Genomic DNA, 20,500 nt, shown 5'->3' with positions numbered 1-20,500 from the left:
GTTTGTATTCACAGAACGCGCTGCAAATGTCCACAATGCAGAATCCGACGCTGTTTATTTTTATTTAAACTTCGTCACCTGGAACGACCCCTCTGTGCCTTCTACCACGCAGGTGGCATCTCGCGCCAAGTGTGCCCCCTGTACTTTCTTCTTCTCTTTTACGCCAAGAATGGCATGGAAGGGGGCCACTTTATGGTGTGTCTAAAGGGCTGTTTTCAATTTGAAAGAAAATTCAAAAGCACTGGTGACAGAAAATACGCTAGAGCTGTTCCGAGATCTGCAAATCGCAGTAAATGGTGCCTGTGAACAGCTTGCCATTATGCCACCGGAACGAAAATCCCCGATATGTTACTTAGAAATCTTTTTCCACCGATTTATTCTTCTTTATGCCTTCTTTACATATATGAGTACATTTAGATACATATACATTCCGGGACAAGACAGCGACGGCGACTCCAAAAATCATCTGAGACTGTCTATATAATTGCTATCGCAGTAAAACTTTATACAAGCTGCCCTTTTATATGAACTTCTAAAACTGGTGATATTTTTAATTAATACACAGTACAGTGTGCAACAAACACTAGCAAGACTGCAGAACCGATACGTACCGAAGGTTCCAGGCCAGATCCACCTTGCTGGATGACATCCTTTGCCACGGGTGCAAAGAGGAGGATACGAGAGCCAACGGCCACAGTGAGGACGTGCGAGCCGTCCTCCGAGGAAACCCAATCCAGCTGAATGAGCGACTTGTGCACAAGGGGGCACTGGTTGCCCTGCTCAATCACTGCCCTACGCAGCGTGTGCAGCGTGGCGTAGCTAGGAACTGACAATAGCCGCTGCAGGGAGCTGGGTGGTCCACTGAGGTCCCCGTCTGAGGCCAAGCGTTGTACAAGGGAGTCGGCAGTCTTGCGATGCCGCAGAGTTGTGTCCACCAAGGAACAAAGGTCAACACCAGGAGCAGTCTGATCTAGACGTGGAAGGCTAAGAGCAAGAGAAGAAAAAAGGAATGCATAACTACCTACTACAACTGCAGGTGTCAACAGTAGGGCTTAATAGCACTATCGTTAGACCATCATCTTCAAGACCACCTTCTTTGCAAATGAAAGTTTATTCATGTTGCACATGTTCAGAAAATGGCCAAACCTTAAAAAGAATACCTGGCTGGTAATAAAGCTTTATACTTTATCGAGAGAAAAAGATGGCTAATTGGGTGAATTAGAGTTGCATCTATAGGCACACTAAAAAAAAAGGCAGTCTGTATGCCTTCGTGCTACGTAGCTGCCAAAATCTATTGCCAAATAGTGATACTGCAGTTGGCAGAGATGAGCAGTAAATTAAAATTATTAAATGATAGTGATTTTTTTGTGTTATATTGCACTAAATAAGCTTTCTAGATATGCTTGAAGTGTGCATAAAGAGATGCATTACAGTACACAGCTTCATTAGGCACCTCTCATTGTTCGTTGAGCGTTCCTTTGAGAGAAAAACAACAAGCCTCATAACGAGCAAAATATGGCAAAAGATTTCTATACAGTTGAATCTCTTTATAAGAAACATGCACCAGGAAGCCATCCTTGCCCTTTTTATGAGGTGCCTCTTATAAGCAGGGCACTATGTTCTCATTTTCTTATCACCCTGGTTGATGAGAAAACGTGTCTTTTATTGCCAATTGTCTCTTACATCAGTGTTTTTTAAAAAAGGGTTCAACTATATCTGTGCCTGCTAATGTGCAATTATTCATACTCTTACAAGTTTTTTTTTTCCTACATTTAAAATAGGCAGTTATAATCGCTACGACTCTTCAGTTTTAGAAAAAAGAGCTAGCTTAAATTTTAACTGCAGTGATGCAGCAATAATGTTTTACTGAAATATTAAATATCAACCTTTGCATGAGAATTCATAACAAACACCAGTATGTAAAAGGAATTTATCGCTACAAAGGATGAGACAAGAAATCAGCAGGCCAATTACAGTTGGGCTATAATATCTCATTATCAAGGCCCTTGTTAGAACAAACTGAGAATCAGGGCATGTCAGTGCCATAATATGACCTCCAAAAACATCGAGAAGGCCCCGGATGCGGCTCCCTTACCCAATGTTGTTCAAAAGCACTGTGTCTTCGAGTATCCATTCAGAGCCACCAGTAGATTCACACTCGTAGATCGCAACACCCAGGTTGACACAACGATCAGCTGGGTTGTTGGAGCCAGGCCGGTTGAAAGAGTGGCCTCGCTTGTAGGCACACGCCACTCTTCCACTGTATGCACAGCTGACACTAATGGGCTGGCCTAAAGAGAAAAGTACGAACAAAAGACTAAGCCCAGAATATGGGGAGGGGGAGGCAAAATAACACACCAGACCTCATGTGTAGAGGGAAGATCATTAATGACTGCTTTGTCAGTGATAAGAAAGTATGTGAAGTACAAATTGATGAGCTGTTCTACAAAATTACACGCAAATTAGAACGGTTATGCAAAGTTCACAGCGATATATAAGTGCAGTCCCATGCATAACAATCAGACCCTTGACTCTTCACATACTGCACCCATGGAGCATCGATAGCTCACTATTAATCCATTTGAATTGCTGCTTTTGAGACGTTCTGCGTAATTCACGAACAGACTGTATCATTTATCGAAGGAAAGAACTTCTTTTTGTAGTTTGCTTTTTCTCCCCCATCGCCTTGATTTTTGAACGCACTCCGAAGTTGCGCGATTGTCGTAAGTGAAAAGCGAACATGATCGTTGCTAGATGTGGCGCTACGTGCGCTTAGAAAAATTATCACAGATATCGGCATTTCGATCTGTTTGTGGCCAGTTTAACAAGCAATCCCGAGTCCGAGGACGCGGCTTTGACTCGGAGAACAATGATGCCAACCAGCCTAAAACATCGTTCAGCTTTGCTTTCTGCTTTAGGCTGTCTTATGTTTCAGTAGTGCAGTAGTTCTTTCAGCAAAGAAGACCTAGTAAAACTTACGAAAACACCTCTTTATTTCCTCACTGTAGAAAAAGAGTTAAACACAGCCAACTTTTGCGTCTATTTGTTAAATGACATGTATGACAAAGATTATGCAATACGGAATAAAATACATGTTTATTACGTAAGCATTGTGTATGTGCCATAACAGGATCGGAGAAAATAAGCTTGTATGACAAAAAGGCAAGCTCAGATTTTGAGATTTATCGAATTCAGCCCTTAACACCAAGATTCATAGACGAATGAATGCTAAACCAAGAAGGCAATGGGGTGCATCTCAATGCTGAGCACCTCAGATAGCATGAACTGTTTTTAAAACTTAAGATGCAAATGCTGTTTACCAGGAACCTGAATGACACTGGATGACTTGTTCAGTGTCATCTCCCACTCCACCCACACAAAGTTGGGGGTTCCATCTCCTTCACAGTCCACTCTGCATTTCCAAAACCTGAAAAAGTTTGCACAAGAAAATTCATGCCATTATTGTATTACAAAAACACTATTACTTTCATCTAGTATTTTTACAGGATAGGAGAACAGAAAAACTTACACATTGGTGTTTTGAATTAGCTGCCAGTAAATGTTATAACCCATCAGCTATGTAACATGCTTTACTAGTTAGTGCATGCACAGAAGTCTGCTCGTCAAGGAAAAGTAAATTTCACTGGCAGAATTCATACGACATAAAAAACACCACTTAGACACTAGTAACTCAGCCACAGGGTACACTTTAAGTTACAAGCAAGCCAAATAGAAATTTAATTTATCATAATTGACTGTTTTTGAAAACTGTGGAGAGAAACGAACCGTAGCCATGAATTTTGATACCAATTAGGCTTTATCGCAACTGTAAATACTATGAACTGCAGGAGCCAGGATGGAAAACACATGCAACTTATTCTGCTGCAGAACCTTCCTCAAATGTCCAGGCTCTGCACATATCTTATCAGTACATCCAAAAAAGCTCCACAACATAAAAAAATAGTCATGTAGCACCTTTATGCGTGTTATACCGCATTCACTCTAGCCAACTTATGGCAGGATGTAGCCATTAGTCTTTCTAATTGTCACCATGAAGAAACAAAACATAAGAAATAGAGAGGGTCAACATTTCCTACCATAATTATATGAAGACAGCAGATGGCTTGTGTGCTGCTGTCTGACAGTGTGTTCTTAAGGTTACTGTTTGCAAAAATGTATGAAACCACTTGTACACCCTTAGCAAATCATTGATTGAACTTCTTCTCTAGAGTCAAGGAGCTCCGACACCTCGAGATGGAACACAGAAGTGGTGGTGTATTGCAATACAGTAGAATTTCGCTGTGAAATAAAGTTGTGTCTAATGCTCAAAACACACTAGTTTTATCCAATACTCTTCATCATAAAAGAATGTTCACTACACAATGATACTGGTGAGAAATTCTAAATTTAGTTACTCCTATGAATGCTCATTATTGAGGTTTGGTAAATTCACACTGACCTTGTCAACCCATCAGTGCAAGCGGTGGAGAGAACATATGGGGCAAAGCAAGCTGGGTAGATGTTTGAAGAGCTCACATGGCCAGCTGCTGGTGCTGCATGAGCAATTTCTACATCGTGCGGTAGAGGCAGCTCTTGCGTGCACACCTATGAAGAATAAATAACCATACCATGGCACTTAGTTAGGTTAGGGCGCAGTTGCAGTGATCATAGATTCAACATGTCACGGAGAATCCGATGTGGTAAACCCACAGCTGCTCCGTGATGTCGATGCACACTCCCAGGTTACCATACAAATAGCATTTTGTAACGCATTTAAAACTTTCAATGATATACCAACAACAACAACAAAATTTTGGGATAGGAAACAGCCAATAACAGTTTACTGTTAGACTAGAGTTTAACCTTGGCACTTATACAAAGCAGTACTAAGACTGCTGCTATGAACAGCAATGCCAATGACAATGCTGCTAAGAATAATGAGCAATTATGCTCTAGTGAACAACGAAAAGCCCAAGTGTGAGCACACTGTTTGTTAAAAGCAGGTCAACGTTTCATTTGACCAGTATTTTTACAAAAATATCTCATACAGCACATCTGCCAATTAAGCTTAAGCAATGAAAGCTCCCTCATTCAATTTCACAGACAGTGTTGCCAATTAGGCTTAGAAACATTAGCAGTAAAAAGATGCATAATTCACTAGCAATCCTCAGACTAGTCCTCAGTGCAAGCAACACAGGTACCTATGCTGGAACTCTCAGAAACTTCAGTTAAAATATAATTTAGTGTATTCTGAAGTGCCCTGTAGAAACCTATCTAGAGAAACTGTAACAGCAAACTACAATTTCTCCCTAGAGAACCTCCACATAAAACCTGAGAACCTGTTAAAACGGAGAGCATTGAAAAGTGGTGCCTGTTGAAAAAACAAGACAGTACTGTTTGGGCGTAAGCTGTTTACATGTGCATGCGCACACGACACACATCACGCATGCCTGTTCCTGCACGAACCGTTGCAATTGTGCAATCGATACCTTGGAAGTTGTTATGCGCAATGGTGAGGCATGAGGTGACCCCGTTTGCTGAGCCCCTTGTCCAGTGTCAGTGTGGTCAAGGCTGCCACTCCGCGAGGACGCATTGGAAGCAGCGTCGTCCTCTGGCTGGGCCACATTCTCCGGGAAAGCAGAGCCATCTTGTTGGCCTTTGCCTGCAAGTAAGATGTGTCACAGGTTAGCATACACACCAATTTCAATCTTTTAAACAGGTAAAACCAAGCCAGAAACAGAAAACATTCTAGGAGCCAATTGGACAGAAATTTTTTTTCGTTTATAAGTGGGTGCTTGAATTAATGTAGAGGAGGTATTAAATAATAAAATATACACATTCCAGCAGTGTATATAAACATACATTGTAACAAAGCTGCAGTGCATCTACCACAGATCAATGTTGACACAAAAGCTATATAATGTAAATAATGTCTGGGGTGATTCAAGCCAAAGTCATGATGTTGTTATGAGGCAGGCCATAGTGGACAGCTCCAGTAATTTTGACCACCTGCTGTTCCATAAAGTATACCTAAATCTAAGTATACAGGCCTCTAGCATCTGGCATACAGCCGAACAAAAGATATTTTGTTTATCAAATTACCATTATAATCGAAATATTTTGCCATCCCCTTCAGATTTCACATATCCATATCTGACTCTGCGGCAGTAAGTTTCACACCTCTGCTGAAGTCCTTTCTCAGCACCACGTTGTCCTAAGCTTTTCTTTTCAAGATGCCTTCTGCACTGACGTGCATAGTGTTGTGCCACAGACATTTTCCTCGTTCGGGAGCACGTCTCACGAGATCGAGCGCTGTTCCGACGAACTGTCTTCCCCCTCCCAGCGCCGCCTTCCGTGCAGAAGAACCGTGCAGTTCCGGGGATAACGTCGCTTCCTCCGCCGAACCACCTTGAAGTTCCGGGTATGGCTACGTCTCCCCCTTCGAGCCCGAGAACTGGTCAAAGAGAATGGACCAAAGACATTATTTAAGGCAGTGCCGGCCCCATGTTAGCTGGATTTTGCCCCAGCGGACGTTGTCGTGCTGGCCGGCTCTGTACAAACGACAACCTGCTACAGTAAATGCTCCTTTTTGTTGCTGTTTTCAAAATGGATTGCCTTCCTGCTTCGCCTTCGGGCTAAGGCTTCAGCGAAGTCCGCTCGACTGCTCGCCGCTCTTCGCCACCGCTACCATAGCGACACAGCAAATTCCTAACAGTGGTGGCAGCGCATTGAGGATATTTCGCGCGGCCTTTCTTGGCATCAGGACTGCGCAGTTTAATCACAGCATTCGTGGGGGCCAGTGTTTTGAGGTCTCTAAGGAATACGTTTCTCGTGCTAAAACGTACAATAGTAGAGAGCCAATAGATCTCTTTGCTGCCTTGGTCTGGTGCTATGAGAGACGTTAAGAGGGTGCTTGCTTCCACGAAAGCGGTTTGGCTTTGTGTTCAACTCCGTCGTTCCAGTGATTCCCTGCAGGGCTCTGAAGATCACCACGGAGTGGCTACAGTATCGACGGTCCACCAGCATCCCTCCTTCCGAGCCGCCCTAGACGGCTCAAAACTCCGGATGCATTGTCTGGCGGTGGGGGTGCTGTTGTGCCACACACTTCCCTCATTCGGGAGTACGTCTCACGAGATCGAGCGCTGTTCCGACGAACTGTCTCCCCCCTCCCAGCGCCGCTTTCCGTGCATAAGAACCGTGCAGTTCCGGGGATAACGTCGCTTCCTCCGCCAAACCACCTTGCAGTTACGGGTATGGCTACGTTTCCCCCTCCGAGCCCAAAACTGGTCTGAGAGAATGCACCAAAGACATTATTTAAGGCCGTGCCGGCCCCATGTTAGTGGGATTTTGCCCCAGCGGACGTTGTCGTGCTGGCCGGCTCTGTACAAACGACAACCTGCTACAGTAAACGCTCCTTTTTGTTGCTGTTTTCAAAATGGATTGCCTTCCTGCTTCGCCTTCGGGCTAAGGCTTCAGCGAAGTCCGCTCGACTGCTCGCCACTCTTCACCACCGCTACCATCGCGACACAGCAAATTCCTAACAGTGGTGGCAGCGCATTGAGGATATTTCGCCCGGCCTTTTTTGGCATCGGGACTGCGCAGTGTAATCACAGCGTTCGTGGGGGCCAGTGTTTTGAGGTCTCTAAGGGATACGTTTCTCGTGCTAAAATGTACAATAGTAGAGAGTCAATAGATCTCTTTGCTGCCTTGGTCTGGCGCTATGAGAGACGTTCATAGGGTGCTGGCTTTCACGAAAGCGGTTTGGCTTTGTGTTCAACTTCGTCGTTCCAGTGATTCCCTGCAGGGCTCTGAAGATCACCACGGAGTGGCTACAGTATCGACGGTCAACCAGCATCCCTCCTTCCGAGCCACCCTAGACGGCTCAAAACGGCGGATGCATTGTCTGGCGGCGGGGGTGCTGTTGTGCCACAGACATTTTCATCGTTCGGGAGCACGTCTCACAAAATCAAGCGCTGTTCGGACGAACTGTCTCCCCCCTCCCAGCGCCGCCTTCTGTGCAGAAGAACCGTGCAGTTCCGGGGATAACGTGGCTTCCTCCGCCGAACCACCTTGCAGTTACGGGTATGGCTACGTCTCCCCCTTCGAGCCCAAGATCTGGTTTTAGAGAATGGACCAAAGACGTTATTTAAGGCCGTGCCGGCCCCATGTTTGTGGGATTTTGCCCCTACTGACGTTGTCGTGCTGGTTGGCTCTGTACAAACGACAACCTGCTATAGTAAACGCTTCTTTTTGTTGCTGTTTTCAAAACTAATTGCCTCCCTGCTTCGCCTTCGGGCTAAGGCTTCAGCGATGTCCGCTCGACTGCTCGCCGCTCTTCGCCACCGCTACCATCGCGACACAGCAGATTCCTAACAATAGTCATTATCTGGAACAAATAACTTTGTATTTAACATTTTTCCACTCTGCCATTTTGTATGCAATATGGGAAGACTATCGGAATTACAGCTCATGATTACTGAACTGGACATGGAAAGCAAAAGGGTAGGCCTGAAAATTAAAATGCATAAAACTAAAGTAACGCTTAACAGTCTCGGCAGAGAACAGCTCTTTGTGATAGGGGGTGATAAATTGAAAGTTGTAAAGGAATGTGTACACTTAGGACAGGTAGTAACCACGGAGCCAAACCATAGGAATGAAATAACTATGTAGAAGAAAAAGAATGAAATGGTGCACATTTAGCAATCAATCTCAAATCATGAACGGAAGTCTACCATTATCCCTCAAGAGAAACGTATATAACAGGTGCATCTTACCCGTATTTACCTATGAAGCAGAAACGTGGAGGCTTACAAATAGGGTTCAACTTAAATTGAGGACAATGCGGCGAGCAAAGAGCGACAGAAAGGAAAATGATAGGTGCAAGCTTAAAAAAACAGAAAGAGAGCAGAGTGGGTCAGGGAACAAACAGGGGTTAAGGATATTGATAGCTGAAATGAAGAAGAAGAAATGGACATGGGCCGACCACGTAGTGCATAGGCAGGGATAACCACTGGTCATTAACGCTAACTGACATGACTCTAAGAAAAGGCAAACACGTGAAGGGGAGACAGAGAAAACCAACAGGCCCGTGCTGAACGCGCAGCACCGTCACAGCAAAATCTGGAAGAGCAGCCTTCAAGAGCCTCTTTTCAACACTCTTGGGGTAGCTGCTGTCAGCACACGTGCAGAGTACCCACTACGCCATAAATCGTGTAGTCAGCAGGCATTCACTATGCCCCATCCTTCATCATTACTCGGAGAAGCGGGGTACCTGCTGCACACTTGCAAAGAATGTTGTGCAATTTTTGTGTGCTGTGGCTGACGACGGTGAAGAATTATGCCAGAAGCCTTTGTAATCTCTACAATCCCCCACAGTGGGTATGCGTCACAGTTAATAGGTGAACAAGATGAAGCTTTTGTAAAAAGTTGGAGCATTCGACGGCCCACATGTAGCACAATTCGCATTATCTGACATCTGGTTGTTTCTTTGCTGTTCTATAACGCGATTTATTTCACAACATCAAGCCTGCCTAGGGCCGATTTCCGCCCCGCCGCGGTGGTCTAGTGGCTAAGGTACTCGGCTGCTGACCCGCAGGGCGCGGGTTCGAACTGCATTTCCGATGGAGGCGGAAATGTTGTAGGCCCGTGTGCTCAGATTTGGGTGCACGTTAAAGAACCCCAGGTGGCCTAAATTTCCGGAGTCCTCCACTACGGCGTCTCTCATAATCATATAGTGGTTTTGGGACGTTAAACCCCACATATCAATCAATTAGGGCCGATTTCCAAGGAAGGTCCAAGCGTCGGCGTGGTGCTGTGGTGGAATACTGGACTGGCACGCTGGAGACCCGCGTTCGAATCCTATTGTGTCCTTGGTGTTTTTTATATACCGACTTTTTTTTTCTTATTTTGTGCGATAGATAGTGGTTACGAACACCGGCGACAACGGCGTGCACGTGATCAGTGTTGTGATCTTATAACCAATTTCACTGTCAAATTAAGTGGGTAGATGAAATTAAGAAGTTTACAGGTATAATGTGGCTACAGAAAGCACAGAACTGGATTGATTGGCGGTACATAAAAGAAGATTTTGCCGTGCAGTGGTCGTAGTTAGGGTGATGATGATGATGATGATGATGATGATAACCATGACCTGAATTAGTGCACAGGCAGTCTGCTTTCATGTGGCTGCCTGGCCTAGATATAACATGTCTGAAGGCTTTGAAAACTACTGGTTGTTAAGGTGTGCCAGTTTCTATGTAGATATTTGAGACTTCAGGGAAGATGCAAGTCGACAAGCAAAAGCTCTTTCCAAAATTACATATTTTTCATTTTAATTTGCTTTCCCAAGTTTAGTTTGTCTACTCTCATGACAAAGAAACTGAAGATTGTAATTAAACTCGAATTATGTTAAAGTCGATTTCAGTGAGCTAAAGGTGGCTACTAAAAACCAATAATAATAATAATAATAATAATAATAATAATAATAATAATAATAATAATAATAATAATATCTGGTGTTACCAAAATATGATTATGAGAGACGCCGTAGCGAACGGCTCCGGAAATTTCAACCACCTGGGATTTTTTACGTGCACCTAAATCTGAGCACATGGGCCTACATCATTTTCACCTCTGCCAAAAATGCAGCCACCACAGCCGGAATTCGATCCTGCGAAATGCGAGTCAGCAGCTGGGTGCCTTAGCCACTAGACCAGCGTGGCGAGGCCTACTAGAAACTATAAAGAGCCCATTGCCTGAAGTCTTCAGGAAATTTTCACCTGGCTGCTTGCCATTGCATTTCAAATGAGAAGTTCGCTAAAGCTGCATGCTCAAAATAACCATAATAGCTAATTTTGAAAGAAATATACTTTATTAGTGCGCAGGGAATGTCTCAGAAAAGAGACAGATAGGACATAGCGCACTCTGTCAAAACTCTTACAAAAGAAGATTGCCAAGCTGATATTATAGAAGAAATGATCTTAAAAAACAAACCTTTTCTGCATACATGAGCTTTCACTTATACCTTTAAAATGCATTTTTTTCATCTTCTATTTTCAGGCCACTTCTTGAGATTAGACATCACGTTTTCGGTACTTCTGGCAGCCTGCTCGAGATAAAGTTTTGCCCACATATTCCTTAACATGTGAAGTGTGCAAATGCCTTCTTTACAACTTGATACTGCCAGTATAATTATTACAAACTTAAAGTAAGCAATTAGTATGGGCTGGTGATTCTAAGAATTCTCACATTAGAATTTTTCTTGTTCATTCAATTGTCTTATAAGCCCTTTCTTGACACTTACTTGCATTCTACCGTTAACAGAGTAAAACGAGTCCTTAGGGCCAAACAACGAAACGTTCCTTTCCTCAGTGAGGAAGCCTTCATTTTTGTGAGGCCGCCTTATGTCACTCTGAAAGCTTCCTCACTGAGGAGCCCTCGGTGAAGGCTTCCTTGGCGCTTCCTCAGCTTAAGGTTGCTTTGGGGCTACCTTCGTGCGCTGTTAGGTCCGCTCCTTGCCCTGAACGAGCGCTTCGCCTCACAGCTAGCCCACGTGATGTTTTCGTTTTCGAGGCAACCCTCCCACCCCACCTCTGCGGGGAGACACGAGCGGCGAGTGTGCGTGCACGGTGCCAGGCACGACGGCGCGCAGTGTTGCTAGAATGCACCACATTTTGCGCTCGACTACGGTGGCTTTTCACATTCAGTAACCGTAGTTGGAAGAAAGCGTACTTGCGTCTCTATATTAACACTTCTATTTGGAAGTGATGTGGTGACCCAACTTTTTTTTACAGAATAAATGCTTGTGAGCAAAAAGCTTATATTCGATAATCTCGAACGCAGGAGCGCGGCAACCATTCCTCCCGCGAGGACGGGTTAAGGGAGCTTTCAGACTACGCTTGCTTTCTCCGTTGGTACTTGGTTGTAAGGAAGCCTCACGTAAGGAGAGGACGCGGTCAAAAGAAAGGAACGTTTCGTTATTTGGGCCTTAGTGGTTCAGAACAAGAAAACTTAAGTGGCATAAAAAGTTTGTCCAAAATGAACTATACTTTACTGATGCCACAATATAAAACAAAAACTGTGCAAGTTACTAAAAAACTAATTATGCATTTAAAATCAGCATAAAAGACCACACATACAGCAAAAATTTCATTTGCCTAGGCTACGTAATAACGCAACTTTTTTTTCGAATCGCATCTCCCCTTAAACTACTTCAGGTGCGAATATTCGAACTTCCGAATATTTTTCAAATAGCATTTGCTATTCAATTCGCTTTGCTTTTTACTATTCAAAGTATTTGAACTTCTCAAAGACAAATACGGTCAATGTCCGAATGGCAGTGGCCCGTTCAGGTTTTGAATATGCTTCACCCCATCACATTCGCATTGCATGAATATGCTTCACCCCATCACATTCGCATTGCACGAAGCTGCCCTTCAGACTCTAAGGTCGAATGTGTATTGACTCGAGAAAACACTGGCTCCAACATGGAGATGCACTGCACCACTATAATGAGCCCTTCACAATGTTTTTAAGCTTCACTGCATCACATTTTGGTATTGCAACAAAACTGTCTTCAGGGTTCTGCTGCCCCGACTCGCGAAAGCACTGGTTTGAACCTACGCGGCAGAGGTGAGGGCTTTAATTCGGAGCGTTTCAGATGAAAAGTCTGAAAAAATTGGACAAAGATTTGAAATTCCAGATGTTCTATACATTGGCGTCTACAGGGCAGATTACCAACTTTGAATTCAAAGGGCCCTTGTCCATCAAATCAATGTGGCCTCCACAGAAGTTGAAGAGAGAATAGGTGTAAATTGTTCTTGACATCACATTTGTTGCACCAAATCATTTAAATAAAACAGTTATGCTTCTGAATTGCCTCATACTTGATTAAACAACCAAAGAACATCATCCGCTATCCCTTCACTAATCTAGCCAAAAGGAACACTTCCTTGTTCATATACAGTATAATACCTTGTTAACTCACAACAGATTTTTGAGATAAGCCAAGTTTCGCGAATCGCCAGGAAAATGGGCGCTTCACAGAAAAATCAGTCATCATCATCATCATCATCATCAGCCTCACTACGTCCACTGCAGGACAAAGGCCTCTCCCATGTTCCGCCAGTTAACCCGGTCCTGTGCTTGCTGCTTCCAATTAATACCCGCAAACTTCTTAATCTCATCTGCCCACCTAACCTTCTGTCTCCCCCTAACCCGCTTCCCTTCTCTGGGAATCCAGTCAGTTACCCTTAATGACCAGCGGTTATCCTGTCTACGCGCTACATGCCCTGCCCATGTCCATTTCTTCTTCTTGATTTCAGCTATGATATCCTTAACCCTCGTTTGTTCCCTAATCCACTCTGCTCTCTTCTTGTCTCTTAAGGTTACACCTACCATTTTTCTTTCCATTGCTCGCTGCGTCGTCCTCAATTTAAGCTGAACCCTCTTTGTAAGTCTCCAGGTTTCTGCTCCGTAGCTAAGTACCGGCAAGATACAGCTGTTATATACCTTCCTCTTGAGGGATAGTGGCAATCTACCTGTCATAATTTGAGAGTGCTTGCCGAATGTGCTCCACCCCATTCTTATTCTTCTAGTTACTTCAATCTCGTGGTTCGGCTCTGCGGTTATTACCTGCCCTAAGTAGACATAGTGCTATTTACCAACTCTTCAGCGGCAGTTTCTAATCTTTCTTCTGGCGCAGGTTTAAAAGAGAAAAAAATAACATACAAGAGACTTTAACCGACTGGGTTTTGCCGCACTGCCATTTTATTTAGCAGAGAAAAACTGCCTAATGCTCGAGTGCTTTGCAGTCGTACTCAGGCCTAGGAAGGTGTTCTCCAACTGCTTGACGCATTGCATCAGTCGATCTTTGCCGCCGCTACACTCGACCTTATTTCGAAGCAAGCGCAACAAATTTCTCATCTCAGATGTCGGCACCTCTCAAGGTGGTTCGTCATCGCCCTCGTCTCTGCTGTCCCATACGGTAGTGGCCGTTTGATTTCGACGTCCGCTATTTTTCCAGTTATCGCCACATCCTGTTCACACAGCGCATACTCCAAAAAGTCATGTAGCTTTTGGCAGGACTGTTACCTGTAAGCTTGATGACCGCCTGACAAAGTTCTTCCCAGTTCGTGAAGTCATCTGTTTCTGCCGTCTGCTTCTGGACAACTGGCGGCACGTGAAAACCCAGCGTGCACAAAGCAGTTGGCGATAGCCGCTGCATGAGCTTGCTGCCAAGCGCTACTGAGAAAGTGTACAGCTCCCAACAGGTTCAATTTCGTAGCCTTTGCCGTTTTCATAAGACAACAAAATTCTGTGGAGAAAGCTCTTTTGGTAGAAGGCTTGGCTCTTCCGGTAGACGCCAGGCTTGCCGCACTCACGCTAAGTTGCCGCTCCTCACAGTGCTGCTCCGTTCTCACAGACGAACGGAAATCACCACTCGGAAAATCATGTGCACTGCACATAATGAACGAAATGAACTACGCAAAGTGTAAGCAGAGGGCCATCCTGCTCAGCACGTGCATCACATTACGTGCCACAGGGTTGCCTGACAAAGTTGGCATGTCGCTGGGCTGAAACTTCGCCCACTTTGCGTACTCGAAAAGCATTGACGCACTGGCAGGTGCAGCTAAATAAAAAAAAAAAAAAATGCAGCATCTCACCGAAGAGAACCCTAATGAGATGCAAAGCAGCAGTGGTGCACACCGAGTTGACCAGATTGAAACAGGCGTCGACGCGGGTGCTGGAAGAATGGTTTGAAGCGAAACTTGGGATAGCGTTTACTCAAGTCAACACTTGTTTGATATGTAAAGACACGGGAGGAGGGTTGGGTTTCTTGTAAATTTCATTAAAGCGTTTGGCAAGACTTCGTAGTTATCGTTTCATCAGAGTGGACACAGGCACTGGACCGTAGCTGGAGCGCGTCTCACCTTGACCACTCGTTCGCGTTCGCGGAATGCATCGCGTTTTCGCGTTCACGGAAAGCATTGACATAGTGACAGGCGCGGCTAAATAAAAAAAAAAACGACTGACTTTAGGCATGGCAGCATTGCGTTTTCGCGTTGGCAAAAAGTATCGATGCAGTGGCAGGCACGGCTAATTAGGAAAAAAAAAAAGCCTACAGACTCAAGGTGTGGCACCATCGCGCAAATCTTGTGAAATGGTCCGGCGGCGAAATTTTCGTTCCAATCCCACTCAAGATTTCGAGTTATCCGCAACCCGACACAAAAACACTTCCGAGATAAAAAGAAAATTATACATGGGACGTATAGAAAAATGTTTGGTGCTGCAGAAAATTTTGACTTAGCCAATTTTTTGAGACATGCGAGTTTGAGTTAACGAGGTATTACTGTATCTCACAATGTGTTTAGGTATCCTCTGTTTTTCCATTGCAGCATTAGAAAAATATTAAGCAAATATTTTACAACTGTTTGCAAATTATTCTATTCCATTTGCACTCATACTTTATTACTCCAGTTTGCATCGCACCTAAAATTTCGCTATTCGCACAGCTCTGCCTATTGCTGTTTAAAAATTATTCTATTCAATTTGCACTCAAACTTTATTACTCCAGTTCGCATCGCACCTAAAATTTTGTTATTCGCACAGCTCTGCGTATTAATATACCGTGCTTACTCCTAGTTGAAAAATATGAAGTTCATATTATATGGATGACGAGGTATGGTAGATGATGCAGTTACCTCCGGCACCGGGCCTGGAGCTGATGACGAGACGCCACATGTGGAGCATTGTGCGGCCAGTGCTCGTTTTTTCCAGGACGACCAGATAAAAAGGCTCCTCGAAGACAGTTGTGTGACGAAGATCTACAAAAGCCTGTGCAATCGCACAAAGAGAAAAATAAAAACATTAACAAGCAACATTCTGCACATACCACCATAATGAGGCCAGCAAGCTAACCTGAAACACAAGTGCAGAAAAGTCTGAAGCATATAAGTGTGCCATAAATTCTAGGGGTCCCTAGCTCTGGCTGGATATTTAGCATTGCCATTTTTTGGGCGTGTTGGTAAATGGGACTTGACGACATATTGAGTGCTAAGAGACAGGGACATCAGAAAATGACAACACAGTGCGCTAACTTCAATAATTTTTATTTTTAGGAAATAACAATGTATAGATACATACACAGTGGCGCCCCCAGTCTATCCACTAGCCAAGCAGAAATGCCCTTTCCCGATCTAAAAGGTCAGCTGACCGTGCACTTACAAATGTGTCATCTTTGCGAAAGATAGCATTGGCTCCAATTATCTCTCGGACGTCTTTATCTTTATGCTTCGCCCCTACACTGCAGGATCCATACATAGGTGTGCAAATGCATTCCATGCATTCCAGCCAGCTGGCCTCAACAGCTGGGTAGGCATCAAGCTTCAGGTATAGTGTGTCTCATAGACAATCAATACTTTTCTATTTTTGATGTGTTGTCATGAACACGCAAATATATTCTGCACACACCAAGCCAGCCTTGTTATTTTACTGATGCCAATTAGGCAAAAACATGTCATGTCTCAAGTACTTCTTATTTCTTTTTTAAAGCAATCAAGCAATTATTATATGGGAAAATAGGCTGCATATTCTGTTATGCATAAGTAGCATATAAAGTTATGGGATGAGAAAACATGGCGAAACAATAGACAAAAGGCAGCCCTTGTTTGTCTTGTTTTTTTTTCTTTCATTGCATTTCCCATTTCCACATTCAGTATTCAATACTGTTACAAACTGTACGATCCTTTATCTTACCGACTAGATCCAATACCCATCGAATACGTATTGTTGTTCAAGAAAACCACTTGTCAGCATAGGTCAACAAACCTGAAACGAGCTCTCTAGCAGCCCCACGTTTTTCTCGAGTGCCTCCTCTCCCGGAGCACCACTTGAGCTGCCAAGCACTCCCTGCTTCGCACCCATTATGAGCGGTTCTTGGAACACGTGTAGCAGCTGTGTGTTCTGCCAGTCCTGCGTCAACCGAAAGGCATACCATTAGGGTACCATAAAGGAACAAAACAAATGTACAGCACTTTTGAAGGACTTGAATGACAAATATGAGGCTAAGCTGTATTGTTAAGGCAAGCTTCTATAACAACAATGCAACCACTGTTGTCATTAGAGAAGAAACTCATTAAAGAAACCTTGTCAAAATGTCATAAAAGAAAAGATGAAAGGTGTAGGACAGGTAGAAATGTACACAGGCACAGATTAGCATGCACATGCAGATGTGCACATACAGTCGCGTTCAATATGAGTAGCAACACGGTGGTCATGGTTGAAGGGGCCCCAAGCCTGAAACAAGCAAACGATAAATTGATTCAGGAAATATCGTCAACTAAAATAGTGCTTACTTAACTGATTGGAGTGCTTTGCAGTGATGGCACCACCTTCAGTACAAACATGCTATAACTCATATTGGGTGCAACTGTGTCTCGTTGTAATTAGGTTTGTGCATAGTGAATTGTAGGTTCCAAGCAAATTTAAAGCAAACAGTGATTTCATTCGAATAACTTCAAAATGAATTCAAATAGTATATATACATATTGCATATTTTAAAGAAAAAGAGGCATATTTGTCATGACCAATATAACCTGCACAATATTCTTTTTTAAGTTGAAACAAGGCCTGTGCAAATGCCTTTTATTTTGCATCAAAGGAAGTGGAAACAGCTTTGAATAGTAGCAGGACTTGACTTTTGGTACAATGCAAGTGATAGCCTGTAGAGTATGACACGTTTTAAAATTTGCTATACTTAAAGCACGTAAGTTGGTATAACGAGCTCGTAAACTAAACTAAAAAAAAGTGTTGAATTGGGGCATCGTGGCACTGTGGACTTTTCCTGGATACATGTTTTCACGGCCCAGCATCACTTCACTGCAACAAAACCATTTTTACAAAGACACTTGAATAAATTCTTTCACGGCTCAGCATCCCCCCACTGCAGTGCCACCATTTTCACAAAATGTTACAAGCGGTTTAATATGCACCTGGCTTTTGTTTGGAATAATTTGAAACTTTCAATAATTTAAATTCGATTCGAAGCAAATTCAAATACTGCCTTATTCATTGGAATATTCGAAGTATTAGATTTGGGTGCACGTTAAAAAACCCCAGGTGGCCAAATTTCCGGAGCCCTCCACTACGGCGTCTCTCATAATCAAATGGTGGTTTTGGGACGTTAAACCCGACAAATAAATCAATCAATCAATATTCGAAGTATTCATACATATGCACAAGCCTAGTTTTAATAAAATGATAATTATGATATCTGAGCTTTTACGTCCCAAAACCACGACATCATTACGAGAGCTGGCGTACCAGAGGACTTCAGAAATTTCGACCATCTGGTGTTTTTTAACATGAATCGACATTGCATAGTACATAGGCCTCTAGCATACTGATCCCATCAAAATATGACTGCCGCGGCCGGGATCATTGTAGTGAGACGGACTCTAGCAAAGGGTTGGATATCTGTAATAAATTAATTGAGATTTCCCTGGATGTTTTCACAGAGACCCATGTATTCAAAAATTCATTTTATCAAAGTGATGCTGTCATATAAGTGCATATAATGAACTCAATTCCATGGGTAGGTACTCTATGCCAGGGTTTACCCACCCATAGGCCACTGACACTTCAAGCAACAAGCTATAGCAACGCGCCATGGCAAAAGGTTAGTATTGAGAAGTGCATTTGGCTGCTCACGTTTGTAGCATCTGCAATGGCGTCCAGTTCCACAATGCAGCCAGGGCGAGCTGTGGATTGGAGGCTGACAATGCGAAACTCCTCCTGAAGCCCTGTATGGTGCATGTCCATTCCTGATGACGTGGTGCTCGACAGGCTGATGGTCTGCACCAACAAGACACACGCTTCAACAACACACGATGAGGTCTCGGGCACTTCCGTAATGCTAGAATAAATAAAAGCGTCATGATGACACCTCATGCAAGATTGTTTTCCCTGAAATTTCTTAACAGAACTTTTCAATGCGCTTAAAGAAAGTTCACGAGGCATTGAATAATTTTTAACCCCTTAGTAGCACTTGCAAACAGATAATCAAGAATCTAGTAAAACCTTTCTTTATATAAGCAGATAAAGCAATAAACTTATACTATCTAAACTATCAAACAGATAGATCAGACAGGGCTCTAGATAAGCAAAAACAGTGACTGTTAGACCGTACTGATTAAATTGACTACCCATTGAATTATTCTGCCTTTAACATATACATAACTTATGATGCACCTTTAATTTCACTAAGGCTGTATGAAACAAAGAAACGAGCCCTCAAAATTACCTTCTCTCCTTCACACAGAAGAAATGTCTTTTTAGTAACAATAAAAAAGGTAGCCACACTCTGGGAGAATCCAGGTACATGCTGAAATGTGTAATGGATAGTGCAAGATGCACAAAAATGGGCAGTATTGCCAAGTTTTTTTCATGTTATGTAGTATAAATCAAGGCATTTACTGCAAGTAGTAATGTGCTAAAAGTAGCTTGATGCTCCCTTTCAAATGATGTGTAGAGTTGCTGTGTTAGAGATTCCTACACCATGATCCCATACAGTTAAACCCCTTTAAAGAGGCACGCTTCAAGCAGCAGTTCTTGTCATTTATATGAGATGTCTCTTATAAGCAGGGTATCTTGTATGCATTTTCGTATCAGCCCGTATTTTACAGTAGGCACACTAGTCTCTCTTATACCCATTTGTCTTTTATATAAGCAGGGGTGGAAGTGGGCTTCAGACTTTTGGAGCAGCTTTGGGAGCAGGAATAACACGGTTTTGGAGCATCTTTGAAGCAGTAAAAGAGGTGTTTGGAACAGCTTTGGAGCATCAAAAGGCGTGTTTTGGAGCATCAAAATTTAGTTCTGGAGCAGATTTGTTGGGTCACACATCACTGTTAATTAGAATTTTTGTTTTCTCTTTACTTCTTCATCAACACAAAAAATTTCAGTGGTTTTTGATAAGCATTCAATGCTCACCAAGTGACGAGACTTACCCCAAATTAATATATATATATTAAACCTAACAACATCAAAGCTGAAAGCACAGTAACTAAAAAAAACATAAGTGGAGCTCTGAACAGCTGCTCAGACGAATAGAAAAATTTAATGTTAAAACGTGGCAATGTTTAAAATGTGATCAAAACGCTGCATCTAACTCAAGACTAGAAATTAACTAATATACTAAAGGTTATATCACTACTAAACCATTAGGCCTCTATAAAAATAAATGTTAAAAAACTTGCATTCCCGTCATCGAAGTGCCACAGCCGACATGAGAACCGCGAAGAAATTTAGATGGGCTCGCTGCGCCACTGCTAGGCAACTAAGTGATTTTTTTTATTAAGATAGGAACTATATGGGCACTCGACGGGTTTTCGCCGTCGCCACCATGTAGCACATAAACTACAAGTTGGTAACATTTCCTGTGCATCATAGGTTCTTACCGCGCGTAAAGTTGCACTGCTCAAGCAGAGATTAAACAAGACCTGAT

General features: G+C 43.2%; 1 protein-coding gene across 4 annotated transcripts in view; it reads right to left on the bottom strand.

Annotated features, from left to right (window-relative positions):
- The window catches only part of Rbcn-3A (rabconnectin-3 alpha), a 120,705-nt gene that overhangs the window by 75,563 nt on the left and 24,642 nt on the right, over positions 1–20,500 (bottom strand). For all 4 annotated transcript variants that reach the window (XM_075896518.1, XM_075896512.1, XM_075896499.1 and 1 more), the window contains exons 17-24: positions 18,709–18,852; positions 16,828–16,971; positions 15,702–15,834; positions 5,490–5,662; positions 4,460–4,605; positions 3,321–3,427; positions 2,096–2,291; positions 612–984 (exon numbers count right to left, since the gene is read on the bottom strand). In XM_075896518.1, the coding sequence (XP_075752633.1) occupies positions 612–984; positions 2,096–2,291; positions 3,321–3,427; positions 4,460–4,605; positions 5,490–5,662; positions 15,702–15,834; positions 16,828–16,971; positions 18,709–18,852 (1,416 nt within the window). The remainder of the gene's footprint in view (positions 1–611; positions 985–2,095; positions 2,292–3,320; positions 3,428–4,459; positions 4,606–5,489; positions 5,663–15,701; positions 15,835–16,827; positions 16,972–18,708; positions 18,853–20,500) is intronic.

Source organism: Rhipicephalus microplus, chromosome 1 (assembly GCF_043290135.1).
Source record: "Rhipicephalus microplus isolate Deutch F79 chromosome 1, USDA_Rmic, whole genome shotgun sequence".
Lineage (NCBI taxonomy): Eukaryota > Metazoa > Arthropoda > Arachnida > Ixodida > Ixodidae > Rhipicephalus > Rhipicephalus microplus.
This window is presented reverse-complemented; position numbering and strand designations above follow the sequence as displayed.